Source organism: Microtus ochrogaster, chromosome 21, assembly GCF_000317375.1.
Source record: "Microtus ochrogaster isolate Prairie Vole_2 chromosome 21, MicOch1.0, whole genome shotgun sequence".
In the NCBI taxonomy this organism is placed as follows: Eukaryota; Metazoa; Chordata; class Mammalia; order Rodentia; family Cricetidae; genus Microtus; species Microtus ochrogaster.
This window is the reverse complement of record NC_022022.1, coordinates 50,348,956-50,365,040: the sequence shown is the minus strand read 5'-3', so window position 1 is coordinate 50,365,040 and position 16,085 is coordinate 50,348,956. Positions and strand designations below refer to the sequence as shown.

General features: G+C 40.0%; 1 protein-coding gene across 31 annotated transcripts in view; it reads right to left on the bottom strand.

Annotated features, from left to right (window-relative positions):
* Positions 1-726: 726 nt before the first annotated feature.
* The window catches only part of Adgrl2 (adhesion G protein-coupled receptor L2), a 208,263-nt gene continuing 192,904 nt past the window's right edge, over positions 727-16,085 (bottom strand). For 7 of the 31 annotated variants that reach the window (XM_026783911.1, XM_026783910.1, XM_026783909.1 and 4 more), the window contains 9 exons: positions 13,675-13,766; positions 12,809-12,853; positions 12,494-12,520; positions 11,650-11,818; positions 8,933-9,061; positions 8,135-8,231; positions 6,398-6,526; positions 5,563-5,580; positions 727-2,984 (listed from right to left, as the gene is read on the bottom strand). In XM_026783911.1, the coding sequence (XP_026639712.1) occupies positions 2,230-2,984; positions 5,563-5,580; positions 6,398-6,526; positions 8,135-8,231; positions 8,933-9,061; positions 11,650-11,818; positions 12,494-12,520; positions 12,809-12,853; positions 13,675-13,766 (1,461 nt within the window). In that variant the 3' untranslated portion in view covers positions 727-2,229. Of the gene's footprint in view, positions 2,985-3,708; positions 3,762-5,528; positions 5,581-6,397; positions 6,527-8,134; positions 8,232-8,932; positions 9,062-11,649; positions 11,819-12,493; positions 12,521-12,808; positions 12,854-13,674; positions 13,767-16,085 lie in introns of all 31 variants that reach the window. The other 24 variants (XM_026783919.1, XM_026783922.1, XM_026783925.1 and 21 more) reach the window with 18 other exon arrangements.

Genomic DNA, 16,085 nt, shown 5'->3' with positions numbered 1-16,085 from the left:
ATCCTCACAAGACTGTGGATACGGGACACTGAGCTTTCTAAAGAGTCAATGTCTTCTTGGAGACTGATGTATGGCTCTTCTTCAAACATTGTTTAGAATTTACTCTGCCCTCCAGGAGATATAACCTTTAAATTATTTCTCTTGAGGCTAGAGAGATGGCTACAGAGGATTCGAGCTCAGCTCCTAACACCTACATCTCTCTGTAACTACAGGTCCAGGAGATCTGATACCCTTCTACGGCCTCTGAGGGCACGAGGCACACCTGTGGTACAGGTATACATGCAGACAAAACACTGACACCCATAAAATAAAGATAAAACATATCGAATAAACATTTTAAAGCAAAAAAAAAAGTCATTTCCCTTTTCAAATTCCAATTGTGTCCAGGTAAAGTGATGTCTTACTAAGAGGCATCTGAAGGACTCCCACGCTTGGGGAGAGTTTGGAAGATGACTGTGGCAGGAACCAGAAAGATCTGTGTAGAGAGCCACCTGTAAGAATTTGTACTTGGAGTAAGAACGTCCCTTCATAACAGAGCAGCCACCCAGAGCAGCCTATCGTCATAGTCTGTAATGGGGAATGTGTGCTTCAGAACCGCCCCTTTCCATACTACTGAGAAATCCACCAAAGAAAAGAAAAATCACCTGTATTTTTCTGCCCAAATTAAATGGTAGAATTACAATTCATTTTTTATAGAATTTTAGTTCCCACTGCAACTCGTCTTGAACATTTTGTGTCTGTATGAGAGATAATTATAATATGAATCTATTCTTTTGGTTGCAGAGGGAGAAGCAGGCAATCTTGCTTGCATAAGTTCATGTAACTGTGGGTTGCAGTCTGAGATCTCCTTAGGGGAAGCTGAGACAGGACTGGAAAGGACCGCCCTGGTCGAGTCTACTGCTTAACATACATCAAAGTGCACGCTACTACTTGAAAAAATTCACATTTATTTACTGTCAAACCGTGTTAAATTTTACACTGGATATTAGTGATGGGCTCATTATTAACAGGTTTACACAAAGGGCTTGAAGGGAGAGCAGAGTTTGGCTGCAACAATTTACATGTCATTAGAACTTTACCATAAAATAAATTAATTACTAAATATAGGCAGAAGGAATATGGAAGAGTAATATTCTGTTTTATTTTTTTATTATTTTTATTTTTTAAAAAAAGAATAGGCACCTTTTGTTCACTAGAAAGTTTGTGAGAAGTGCCCAGTGCCCCCTTCGCCCTCTGTTCCAGAATAAACAGAGGGATAACCCAAGACCTCCAGATTTCCCCCCATTTGTGCAAGGCATGGCAGGACTGACTTCAGAGAGTTTTCTCCCCATAACACACACTCTTTTGGCAATAAGAAATTTAAATGTAAGAAAAGGACTAACTGGTCAAAGTGGAACACCGTCTAGGGTGGAAAAGAAGCCAAACTGGGTACAACTTACCATGATGGGCTTAAGAAAGGACATTTCCTGTCATGTGCAACCAAGAGCTCGTCACAATATTTTCTCCAAACGCTTTGAAAATTATTTTAATGACAATTATATCTTAGTTGGACACAAATGTATTTATTTTACCCTAGCAATAGAACAAAATATAATTTCTTTAGCCATTTTTTTTTTCATGAGAATAGTTCATTGTACAGTTGAGGAAACATGAAATAAGGCCTGTGGCTTGATTGCTACTGGTTAAACATGTTTTCAATTGTCGCCTTAATGGAAAAGGTTTGCAGGGAAGTGCAAACGGGTGCAGAATCTCTCTCCTGCTTTTCCAAGTCTTGTCAGGAAAAGTAAGATACAGTCAATTTGTCCCACAGGATCTTAAAGCCTACGTCTTGTATATAATACAATGCAGGCCTACAAAAAAAAAACAAAACGGTGCGGCCCTATTTACAGACTTAGTTCACCGACTGCCGCAAGTGACAGGGCTGGAAGGGTCTCTCGTTTGTTTCACAATCTCTCTACACAGCAGCAGAAACGTAAAATACCTGGTTGGCATCTCTTTTTCTTTGTAACAAATAATTCAATTTAGTATACTCTGTGTATATACAAAGTTTTCGTATGTTTTATAAAAATTCACAGAACTACAAGGTTCAGTCTATTTTGTCTTCCTAGAGTGGAGAACCACAGGTCATCAGAGCCGACTCTTCAGGCTGAGCTGGAGGGGGCTGCAGGGGCCGCTGGCAACGTCTTTAACAATTAATACTTGTGTGTGGCCCGAGGAATAGCTGTACTATTAAAGACTCGTTACCAGCTGCATCTGCCCTTCCCTGACGTCCCCCTCCGGGATGCACCCTTCTTTGTTAATGGGGATGATGTAACCATCGCTATTGCCTCTGCTGATCTGGTAGCACATCTGGAGCTGGCGGCCAGCTCCAAGATTTGGCATGCTTTTATAGTAAATATCCTCGTTCTCACTCCTCCTGGAGGGAGACAGGTCCTCTGCCATGTCGGGGCTGCTCTCCGGGTAGGGAGAGTCTCTTAGGTTGGGCATGCTCGTGTACAGAGAGTCTCTGTTGGGGGACTGGAGGTGGTCGTCAGCCTCGGCCGTCAGCTGGGAGACGTAGCTGTCGGTGGCCTCCGGTTTCACTTTCTTCTGGGGTTGGTACAGAAGCGAGTGAGTCCGCTGAGGGATGAGAGGCGCCTCCAGTTCTTTGTGGCGGAACTCCAGCGCTGGGTTGTCACCATGCATCAAAGATGAGGCGTCAGCCACAATCGCGTCATCTTCACTGCTGCTGCCACCGATCGCGGGTTTAACCGGGAGCTTGAGCTCCAGGTTGTGGGCTTTGCTGCCACCCCGGAGGTTGTTATGCACTAACTCTGAAATGATCATTTTCTCGAACGCGGTGTCATTCAGACTTAGTCCACAATCCACGACCTGCACCCCGTCGTGGTAGTCTCCCTTGCGCAGTGAGTAGCTGTTGTTGAAGTTACCATTTAGCGGTAGAGTATCCATGGCACTTGTGTCCCTGGCATTGTTCAGTGAATGTCCTGCAACAGAAAAGTGTGGGGTTATCGTTACTGCCGCTGTGCCTTCCTGAAGAAATCGCACTTTTCATATACAAAAGGTTTTAATGTCGTTCAGGACAAAGTTGAATTTGAAACCTAACACTTGAAGAGTGCCAGGCTTTCCCGCATTCCCAAAGGTAAAACAGTTGCAACCCTTAGATAACAGGAAGAAGTGTCAAAAAAATGATACTGTTTTCCAGGGAGGGAAATGGCATACAGAATATTACTTTATCAATTTGGGGGACACAGTAGTTCATCAATCAGGTTTTGGTCCAATTTCGACACGTTTACAAACAAGACTTCACTCCATGCCCTTGCATAGTTAATGCAAAGCAATTCATTAGTGACGTTTACATTTTAAAGTACAAGACCATGGTTCATAAAATAAAAATCAACAGAATTTGTCCTAAACAACACTAAATTAAAAAGGAATAAAAAAGTCACATACAGAAACTAAAAAAAGCAATGTACAACAAAAGCCCACATAACTGGCAAGCAACTTTTAAACAACGTTCTAACATTTCCTTTTTCTGGAGATGAGTTTAAACAAAACAAAACAACAACAGCAACAAAAAAAAAGGTATGAAAAAAATGGACAGATACAAGGAATTTATGGGGAACAGAGTCAGGCATCTTTCACACTGACAGGACCAGGGTCCACAAGCACCATCCAACAACACAACAGACAGCAGGTGGGATGACTCACTTCGGACAACTCACATTATGTCTGTCTGCTCAGGCTATCTGGCCTAAGAGTAGCTGATATATAAAAGAAAGTAAAATGATTTTATTGTAACATGATGAAGAACTTCTAAGCTTCTCAGCAACTTAGTCAGAGCAAGGGTTCAACAAATTAGATTCCCAGCAAAGCAGCCTCCACTTTTCATTGAGGAAAACTTTTTTGTTATTTTGAGTTGTGCTTGCTACTTTGTACGTATGTCTAATCACAATGGCCTTGGGCTTCTGAAGGTCAAAGTTGGCCTGCAGCCCTGCAGACTGCATCAGTCACAGTGACGGTACCAAGTGAACCAGCAGAGACTACTGTACGAGACTGGCCCAGAGACACCATGGGTATGGACGTCAAATGCAGAAAGGTTAGAGGTAGCCTAAGTATGGGTCACAGAAATTAAACCAAGAATAGATATTAACTATGGGATGGGAGAAGGTGTTAATCTTAAGCTAATACATACATATATATATATTTTAATTTCTTAAAGAATGAGAGATTGGATAAATCTACTTGTGACATGAAGAGAGATTCAGGAGGAAAGGAAACAATGGGAACATGCTCGTAATTTGAATCAGAGTTAGATTTCCAACAGACACATAAACATGTAAACTAAGACGTCACAGTGATTGTCAAGCAATGGGAAAAAGTCAGAGAAAATTAAATGGTCTACACGATGGGAAATTAGGTTCTTCAACCTCAAAATCCTAAAGGGGGGGGGAGTCACCAGTCTACAGAGAGGTCTGAAAAGAAAATTAAAAAAAAAATCAACAAAAGAATGGCATGGTGTTACTGAGATGAAACTGGCCACTGTGAAGCTGCTGCATTGTATGCAAGGCTTGGAGAAGTCCAGGAAAACTCTCATCTTTGAAAAAAGAGGAGGAATGCTCTCTCTTTTGTGCTCATTGCACTCTTAAAGCTGCAGATACCTCAGAAAACCCATTATTCTTCAAAATAAAAATGCCCCTGCATGGTATAAACATCATGACCAAGAATTGACAGTCGATGGGGAAGTCAGCGTTAGCCCACGTGCAAGCACTGAGGAGGGCTTACGCCTGTTATTCATTCTTTTATAAAGACTGAAATAGTTTCTGCATTAGGAAAACTGTCAATTCCATTTGTATCACACTCCTTGTGCTAAGAAAATGAAGTTGCGGTTGCTATCGATAAGGCTTTCTTTCTTTTGTGTACTTGATTGGGGTTCGCCAAATCAGTGCATATGTGCCGCACTCTTGCTGAAGATTATTGTTAGGAACAACTTTTAAGTTGTCACACAGTGAAGGGGCTAGCGCTTGTTTCCTCTGCAATGAGAGTCAATCTTTCCACTTTCTTTCCTTTTCTATCTTTGCTTCCTAAGTACAAAATAATATATGCTGGGTATAATTCCAAAGGTGTTTTCTATGATATACTGCAGATTTAAGACCTCTCTGGTTTTGAAGAGGCATCTTTTTCTGCCCATGTTCAGGCAATTCACTTGAAGACTTTTTTTTTTTTTTTTTGCATAGCCTGTAGCAAGATTACTGTGGGAATGCAGAAATGATAAGTCAATTATTAAGCATTTGGGATGACAGTACTTCAGGCTTTTGAGAGCAAATTATTTCAGCATCGCACAGACTTCAGTATGGACAGCATTTGCTACAGACCTCTCAGACTAATGAAAGCCAGTATACAGCGATGCACTGTTGGAATTTGGTAACATTTTAGTTGCAAATTGTGAACCACTTGCCCGCTGAGTCTACTTCATGACTGCTAGGTATGTTTTAATGGTGCCCGTTAAAAATCATGCTGAAAAAATTTACATTTGATAGGCAAAGTTAAGTTTGACTCCCATACTTGTCTCTCTGTAGGTTGCTAGAGGAGAGCGTAAGGAAAAGTAAGAGAGCAAGAGAATGAAAAGAGAAGCTGCAGTTACCTTAAAAAGGAATCGCAAGAACAAAAACAACAGACAAACCGGAACAAAGTTCTGCGTTTAATTTAATTGAAATCATTATTCACAAGTATTTTATGCTAGTTTTAACCATGTTAAAATTTACCAATAGCATAAAAAAAATACTATTGAATACGTTTTAAATTAGCTAGTAAATATAGCCAACAGGACAAGTTAGTGAAACACCACCCCCCCCTCCCTCAATTAAAAGCCATGGGCACAGACTGACTTCATAGCCTCTGGGTCCCCAAAGTTCCTCATGAAAAAAGAAAACAACATAAAGCTGCACTATACTATAGTTTGATTCTATTGGTAATGCTGGATGTAGTCCTGTACACCTGGACATCCAAATTATCCTAGCTAGTCCATTCCAGAAGCAAAATTTGTCACCAAGGTTTAGAGTCAACTGAACAATATATTATATAGATAGGATACCTCTAAATGATATAAATCTTGAAGATGGGCTCTCGGACCATGTGATGTCAGTCCTGTAATAATATATTAAGATTTATGCCACCTGTGTCAAAAACATGGATAATTACTGCAAACCTATCACGACTGAACTCTTACTATAATATAGTGCAGTTTTAGAAGCCTGGCATGAGCAACACCTTACTTTTTAATCTGAGTTACTAAAGGTGTAAGGATAATAAATATATAGCAACAAGTTATTTCAGAAATAGGATCAGAGCTCTGTTTAGCAGCAAAGAAAGACAGTTTTATTTGTAAGTATGAGCACACCTGGTGAGTTAAACACAGGAGCTGAAGGGGCATTACATACAACTGTTTCAGCGAGCAATGTGTTATAGGGGTTGTTAGTGCCGTGGGGCCGAAGAAGAGGGTTTGTTAGTAGGTAATTGCCAGTCATTCCTAAAGCAAAGAAACAGAGAAAGAGTCCATCAGTGTGCTTGCTTATTTCAGTGTTATAGTTGCAGTAGCTTTTGTTAACTCATCAGGCCCCGGGCAGGATGGCGATGGAAAGATTGCTGGAATTTCCCTGACACTAGCTGAACTACCGATTTGCAGGAGAAAGGGGAGAGGGAAGTTCAACCCCGGGCATTCACAGGTGCTTTCTAAGCCCCCCAAGTAAACACCTGCTGAGAATGACATTTACTAATTTATACAAAATCACTGTTAAACAAAAATGGCAATTAAATGCACGGAGATCAACATTCTGCTTCAGGATGCTACTACTTAAAATGAAAACCCTAACCACCAAGGCCCAGCGGAGGGACGCTCAAACTTTCAGACTTACAGGTGTGGGACCGTCCCTCATGAAAACATCTGTGTTAATAGCGACTTCCACACAAGCAGGGGGGGAGCAGCAGCTTCCACAGACATGTAAGAAGGCTGACAGACTGCACAGAGCTGCATTTATTAAAGGCAGAGGCAGACATGCTGGGGTGGGGGTGGGGTGGGGGAGACGGATTATTAGACCAGGACAAGAATGTGGGTTCTGTAATCTCGTTTGCCAGGTTTCAGAAGTGAGTCTTTAAATAACTTTCCTGTGTGACAACCATGTCAAGAGAATTAGGGCAGCACCGGGGCAACGGTGAGCAGGGCCTGCCCTCTCTCTACCCGCTCAATCGCACACCTCTCCTTGTCAATCGTGTTTCACGCCACTGATGGAATCTGACTAAAGGGAGGTGAAAATTCGGGCTGGGATGGATGTCATATAGACACCCTTTTCATTCCGCAGCCGAACTATCTCATGATAGTTGTTATGTATTATAAATCATTAAATCTAACCTGAAAGAGCCTCTTTCTATGGACTGGTACAATAACGCAAATTTTCTATTCCTGACTGAAGCATACATACTAAGCTTTTATTTGGAAGTGCCCGTGGCTTCATGTTAATGCCTTGATCTTGCGAAGCTCCTATATTTCTGGCCTTTATCATTTAGGAACTAAAATGATTTACATAACAAATTTAAGTTGGTACTACTCAACACATGGAACTATACGGGGGCGGGGGAGTTGGTTTATATGCTTCTGTACATTTGAATTTACTACAAATGTTTCACTGCTTAGTATTTGCTTGAAAAATATAAAGTAAAGGAACTTTATGAAAATTATGTAAGTTTTCAATGTGAAGTTGGCACTGTTTTACATGAGCAATTACTACTCTAATTCTAGCAACGTCTTAGGACAATAACTTTCATAGATGTCTTAGAAAGGACAGGTGGGCACTCATGAGAGACACATTTCATTTCTAGCAAGGTATGTTCTCAACAATGAACTTTTCCACCCATGTTCTGCTATTGTGGCACTTAAAACTGTATTTTCCTCCACTGCATCATGGAAATAATATAAATCTATACATACTTTGATGAATGCGGTTAAAAGCTGACCCCCAAAGTTTAATAACTGGTGACTTAAGCCCACGACAGGTAAGTCCAGCGTCTTCTCTACAGTTAGTCTAGGCTCACACAAAGCACAAACTGTACGCCCGTACGCTCAAGTCCCCTAATAACTGACCTTGGTTAAGGGTAGAAGTGCTATTGATGTCACCTGAGATAAAAGAAGATTCAGACTGTTTCCTCACGGTGTCATTCCACATCCTTCTTATACGACTCTATTGATACGAAACAGCAAGAAAAGTACATTATGTTCACTTCCCATGCTCACCTCACTAACACACTGCTCTACCGGAAATCGTTAGTATCGGCCTGTTGTTGGGCTTTCTCAGGATGTGTTTTGTTGTTGGTCCCAAGATGAGGACACCAAGACTGCCTTGTTCCTATTCAGGGCTATTTAATCTTTACTCTTACACACTTTGTGCGGGCTTATTTTATCTATTTTTTTATTTATTTGAGGCAGGTTTCACGTAGCCCAGTGTGGCCTCAGCTTGCTCAGTAGCCAGGGACAGTCAGGAACTCTTGCCTCCATCTCCCGAGGGCCCGGATTACAGGCAGATATCACCACTCCTAACTTTAGTCTTCCACTCTTATCTGTTATTTTATTGACTTGTTTAAAGTGGAGACAAAGAATTATTAAATAAATGTGTTGGGCGCCTAATAAAAGTACTGTTCTAGATGACTTGAGAATATGAATTATTACAAGCTTAGTAAAGTGAACTCCTCAACAAGAATATTTGCATCTACACAACACACTGAGCACATATTTCAGAAGAAACTGAAATCAAAATCCCAAATAACAGGTGAGTTCTCACTATCTAGATCACTGAGGAAACAATTAGTGCGTCTAAACAGAACACGTCTCCACAGACTTTCTATAAATAAGGTTAATTAAAGATGCTGTCAAGTTCTTTGTTACCTGTGTGCCAGAGGAGTAGCGAGCACTGGTGCGCGTGGTTGATGCCTTCACAGAGCTGTGGGGGCTCTCGGTCGGGAGGCCGCCACAGCAGTACCAGTGTCTGAAGCACTTCCCATATTCTTTTCGTACCTGCATCGAACGAGTCCAAGACCAGAGGTTTAGTGGAAGCATACTGGCTTCACCTGTCCTCTCTAGCTCCATGAACAGTGAAGGCAACTGAGAAAAATTAAACTTCCATAGAGAAAACAGGTTGAACTTGACTCAAGTTCGATGCAAGTTGCTGAAGCATTTGTAGTGATATTTAAAATACAAATGAAATATCACTACAAGTATTAGTCACTAGAGAAAGCTCTGTCTGTCCACAGACGGGTTGGTGGTAGCTTTATGACTCATGTGGAGATGCTTTGGAGTCTACTGTTATTATGCAAATTCTGATTATTAATACAAAGTGATATAGTAAAGGTTTCTTCTCTCAAGTACTTAGTAACTATTGGCAAAATAACTAGACAAAAAAAATAGCGTCTTTGATGCTTGGTTGTATATAACCAATTTGGAAGTCCATCACTGACGTTTTATAAGCTTAGCCTTTCTAGGTAGTCAATACATAAACCTCTGGATTGTGCACCTTTGGCATGAGAACACACCCAATGAAAAGTATTTTCACACATTTGCCAATACTCGGGAGGAGATGTTTTCCCAGGTGTCTGCTATGTCTGCCTTTGTCACCTGTGGAGTCTAAGATGTCAGTGGCTCCATTAGCACACAGCAGCATTATTTATTCAGTTTCCACTCACAGGAATGAGTGACCCACGTAATTTCCTTTCTTCCCTGAAGCTGGGGTAGATGAGTAGATGCAAAAATACTCCCCTAAAAGAAAGTTCAGCTTAGCCTTTCAAATGTGCAATCCAAGCAACTGAAATAGGCCCCTCATGGACAGGGAGTGGCATAGGAATGGGAGGAGTGGGGAGGCGTGAGAAGGGACTGTGAGGGGGCGTATTGTAGTTGTACGGGTGTATAAATATGGTTTTTGTACATTAAAGCTAGATTTTGAAATTAAAATAGACAAGAAAAAACTGGAGACCAAAAAAAAAAAAAAAAAGTCTTTTCCAGTAGATTACACAATACTTGAGACTATTCCCGTCTCATAATTCTGTTAAAACTGCCTAGCAAGGCCCCGACTGACACTCCTTCACCAATGAGATAATTATTGCCGCACGAAGACCTCCTAAGCCTAAGCACACTTGCATCGCCATCTTCTGTTTTATGAAGTGACGCATAGCAGAACTAACAAGAACAGCCTCGAGCTTTCAAAGCACTTCCTGGGCCCAACTGTGCTCATTCAAGCATTGAAATTTTATTTTTCAACTTAATCATTTTATGTTATATTATTAACAATCTATCATGGCAACTCTCAAGAAGAGACATGGAAGACTGGGAGGGTGCGTGATGCTTCTAAAATGGAATTCTTAATGTCAGAATACAGTAGAAATTCCATGCCCAAGAAATACACGCAGCTATATGAAGAAACGGGCTCTTAAGCCTTCTGCTGCCAAAGCTGAGCTTTATGTCAAAGCTGATGGAGTGACCTCTGAGAAATAACCACTATGTGACTATATGCTTTGTGCAGGATGCTCACTTATGTAAGACACACACAGAAATGGCAGTGGTTACCATGGATATCTCTGTATAATGTTTAAACTGTTAAAGTACATGGTTATTAAAACACAAGATACCTTAGGAAAAACTTCTACACATGTAACCGTTATTAGTTGCTCTGAAAGCTGAATAACCAAGACAATGGCAATCAAAATGGTATTTTATCCAAATCACACCCTCTGGTGTTGGTTTTGCCCAATGCCTGTATTGCTGTGACTGTACGTTATTCGTCAGTATTTCACGTCCCCACCGTCATTACCTCAAAATTACAGCTTATTCAAAACCGATAGAAGTAACAACACTATCATCTTGTCAGGGCTGAAAACTTAATCGTTTTCACTTTCACAATTCTCTTTCTCTGTTCAATTTAGTGACCAACTAGTAATAACAGAATCAAAGACTACATTAGACATGCAGGCAGGGAAGGGCGCGTCCTCGTGAAAGGCACATAATTCTAAACTTAAATGGTAGCTAAGTGGTTTCCTTAGTTCTGGCTAGAGATTCAAGGTTTTCGTCCTCAACTTTCATTTTCGAAATTATTTTTGCTGACTCCACATCACATACATGAAATCAGGACAAAATAATCAGAGGTGAAACACTAAATGATAGTTGTTTTAGATCTTTCAAAACCACTCACAAGGCAACATTAATATTAATCTTTTGCATGTCTGGAGCTTTAAAAATTAATGTTATTTGTCCTTGGGTTCATTTTCATTTTGGACCAGCACATTCCTATCAGTGAGCTAAAACTGAATTTAACCTTGTATCTTTTTTTTTTTTTTTTTTGCTTATAACTATGCACAGGTACTTCTCAAACCCTTCCGGCAAAGAAGGGGCTCTGGACATAAGAATCTAGTGTGCTATTGTCCCAAACAGAGATTCAGGAGGTGGCTGGCGCTCTGTGACTCTGCACAAGCGCTTACATCCCCATACAGGTAAAGGTAATTACAATATGACACTGTTCATGAACAAGCCAGCTATCAGGAGAAACCTTCTCCAGACCTATCCTCAAGTCAAAGATCAAGAATATGGAGACGCTCCCCAGGGGTCCCTCCACTTACTTTCTTTTGAAGAACACAGTGGAAGATGAAAATGAACAATCCCTGGAAAGCATTAAAGGTGGTGAAGAGATATGCCATCACAACAGTCTCCTCATTAATATAAAGAAACCCAAAGGACCAGGTTAGACCCAGGAGACACAGAAGGGCAAACGCGCCAAGCACCCAAGACCTGAAAAAATAAAGTGCAATTTTTTTTTTAACGGGTTCAATGAGGGGAACAACATTCATCTCATTTAGTAACGACTCAGTAGTAGAGGTTGACTTGCTCTATGTTCACCCAAATTCAACAGCATTTTGGCTTTAACCTTCCACCGATTAAGAAAGAACAACATTTAGTACTGCAGCTTCCTGTGAGCACAGCAACAGCGGGTATTGGCCTTTTCTCGCTCCAGAATGAACAGGCATCAAAACGATATTAAAATGCAAGGTGTAAAATGTCCCCCGTGGCTTTTACTGTCTTTCATGTGAATTTTAGTGAAGGAAATTAAGGAGTCCTTAATTAGTTTACTCCTATATTTTTATTCCTGTGGTGCACGCGTCTGATACTAGATAATGCGACACACACAGAAAGGTTAAATGGCAGATAATCACGGAGAGCCTAGACTTCGGATTCTAATACGCTAGACTGAGGTGAGCCTACGAGATTACAATGAAAACATGAAGAAGCCTAGCTGGAATGAGTTACAGAATAAAAAAAACAAAACAAAACACAAGAACGGTTTCAAAACAAAATATTCTGGCAGAGATTTCATCATGAAAAGCTTAAGGAGAAAGGAATTGCAGAAAACGGGGCGGAATGAGAGGGTTTCAGTCATTGCATTCCATGTCTAACTAATGATCTTACTTGATAAATGGCTTATTATCTTCATAGCTAGAAAGCATTATAAGCAGAAAAGAGAAACAAAATTATTAGGCAGAATTAAAATAGAAAGTAATAAGAAATCATTTATATATTTCATAAATTAGTCAAAATTAAGAAAGTCAAAATGCAGAGGCAAGCAATTAAAAAAAAATAAAGGCATATTATAGTTTAAGGATATTACAGCAAATTAGATACTCCAAAATAGCTATAAAAATTAAGAGCAATTCATGATACTGACGGATTTGCAAAAAAATATAAATCATGCTGTAAGTTTGTTAATGTAGGGTTCTACCTTACCCAGGTAAGTCCGTATTATAGTAGCCATCACAAACACGGTAATTACTGGTGTAGGTGAGAAGACAGAAAGAGGGAGGGAAGAAAAGAGAGAGACGCTAACGATTAGCTCTCTCTCTTACCATGCAACATGCAATGAAGCTGGCACTAACCTATTTAAAACATCTAATTAAAAAAATATTACCCTTACTATAATCTGCCATTTTTTAACATTAAAAAAAAGTATTTTCACAATCCTGGCATACCCAACTTTAATACGTCCTTGAATTCTACATTAAGACTCACACTTTAAAAATAAGTCTGAAAATGTTTCCATAGCTGATTTAATGAATCAACAGCTATCAATTTTGGGTTAATTAGATAGCATTTTCACTAATAGAATATTGCAGATTTTATTCAACATCGAGATAAAGTAAACACTTGTTTAATTAGCATGAAAACAACAGATAATCTTCAAGATAACAATAGTAATGGGGAAAATTCTCTTAGGAAAACAGGATTAGGAGGAGAAACTGCTCAGAATCCTTAAATCAAAAAGTCATTTAACAAAACAAACTTAATATAATCATATCAGCCATGCAAACAGGACCATCATTTGGAATTGCATTTTAAATTCAAATGAAATCACTACAGTGCTCTGAAATTTCCACGAAGCCACAGAAACAATTTCTCTACTCTAGATCAAATCAGAAATTATCTGCTTCTTGACCAATGCCCGCAACATGGTTATGGAAATTCAACCTCGATCGGTAAGATTTCATTCAGAATCCCTTCTAGAGCTGCCAGAAGGCAGAAACGCCTGCGTTCCCTGTGGAGGGTATCTTTTACTGAGCTCGTCAAGTATAACAGTTCAAACATAAAATACTTACTTAATGTTTTCCAACCTGCTAGAATCTGGTTTCAAAGTGTTTGAATGTTTCACCATTTTGCACAGCGTAATCACCAGGAAAATAATATTTAGCTGTTTTAATGAATAAAGAAAGAATCAGATCACTATGAACAACGGATAAAATGTTTTGCAAATTTAGTTAATGAGTTCACCCAGTTCAGTACCCACAGCATATGGACACTGTATACAGCAAGTCAATTTTCATTTGTGTATACAGTGATGAGTTCAGCCTGTGTGGAAAACACCCTGGCTATTATGATCGATCTAACAGATCATTTGACATGGAATTGCAAGCTCATTAAGCCAGTATCATGTGGTAATGATCAAATTAATTAAAAAACCTAAATTAGTTTCTTTAGCTAAATGTAGTCCAAGGACTAAAAGTCACCTAAGTAGAGACCCCGAAAAGAATTCTGAGAAGTGCATTTACATCAAGAACCTGCTGTGGACGAATTGCTGAGTTCCAGGAAACCTGGCTGAGAGCCTACCTCTTGATGGTGACCAACTAAACCAGAGGAATGATGTTTGTATGACATCTAAGGTAACAGAGCAGCCATTTAAATAAAATACATGAAATAGTTGAAACTAGTAAGAAGGTAAGGTTTTTACTGTCTGCGTACTTCCTATCTAACTAATGTTAAAAGTCATTCGCTCTTTCATCCCTTGTTCACGCTGCCTGAAACTTGGTCAATTCTCACAAAATTTTAAGTTCGACTAAGTAGTCAGCTGTGTGAGGACTTTAGGGACAATCAAAAGCAAATTAAGGAGGCTGGAATTTGATGTGGAAGTGTTGGATTCCCTAGAGGTCAGATGGTTGGATAAAGGAGGCAGTGGGGACATTATGGCTGAGGAGAGGTAAGACTGTTAAATTCGGGCAGAGTCAGAGGGGAGCACTCTTCCGTTTACGCCCTAAGACTAGAGCTAAGTGAGAGTACCCCTGCACCCTTCCTGTGACATTTCATTTCTTCATTCATAGATCCATCTATTCATGGTTTTTTGAGAACTCAGCATAACCCACGGTTCTCCGGTCCTTGTGGAAGTCTCAAGAAACACACCCTGTATGAGGGGATGTGCTTCTCTTAGGTGAGAGACAACCCACCGTGTTATCATTGCCATCCTGGCCACCCAGTCACAATGACACACAAGCAAATGACCCCACACCCATTCATTATTACTTCTGATCTTATAACCATGATGCATGATACAAACCAATACATTAAACATTTCCACATGAGTTCGGGAACAAGGCAAAGACTAAGCTGCGTACCATTGTTCTCTGATGCACTTTATTATTTCTCGTAGATGTAGAATTTCCTCCGTTCAGGGATAAAATGAGGCTAATGGGCATAACCTACACATGTTGACAGATGGTTTACCTTTTTAGGGTAGTTACTTAAGGGCAAAACAGATATTTGTTTTATTTAACTTCTTAAGAGATTAAGAAAGAGAGAAGATAAAACCATAGGAACATTTCTTCCTTTATTTTTACAGAATTATTCCAGCTGGTTTATAGACATGTTTTCTTTACAGAGATGGACCACATCACACAGTTCACCCAACAGATATTTTATTGACCAGCCTGTGCTACACAAGGACGTGTCGATCATGCTGTGGACACTTAAGACAGGCTTCTGCCCTTGAGAAAATTAGAATTCTTTGTGGTAATGCAGTAAACACTGACGACTTTTTAAAGAATCATGGTAAAGAGTGTTTTTTACTTTTCTCAAAAAGGCAAAGATCAGCAATGCCACCAGTTTTCCATTCTATGCATTGGTCACCTTAACTGATCACACTAGAGGGTGGTTGGGAGGCAGAGTGCCTTGCAAGGCCAGGATGTGCTCTGCTCAGTCTGTATTAGCTGGGGAGAGAGCTGCTCAAAGACACTCTGCATGTAAATAAACTCAACATCTCAATCCAATCTCAAGGTTAAAAAAGGGATGGACTCCAATATTGGGTGAGAGGGCCTTCTTCACAGGAGCAGATAAAATCTTTCAACCCTATTTTGAATGTCCTGAATGTACTGATTGTTCGTCTGTCTGTGCGTCCGTCCGTCCGTCCGTCCGTCCATCCATCCATTCTACTCTACTTGTTTATTTACTTATTTGATACCCATTCTGATTATGTCACTCTGGCTGGCTTAGAACTCGCTACGTAGTCTATATAGACCAGGTTGGCCTTGAACCCTGAGAGATCAGCTTGCCTTTGCCTCCCATGCGCTGGGATTAAAAATGGATACATCACAGTGATCTTAATTTAGAGTGTTTTAAAAAGACTCAAAAGAGAATCACCTTAAAGATACACTCCATGAATTTTTGTTTTGTTTTGTTTTGTTTTTTGTTTTTCGAGACAGGGTTTCTCTGTGGTTTTGGAGCCTGTCCTGGAACTAGCTCT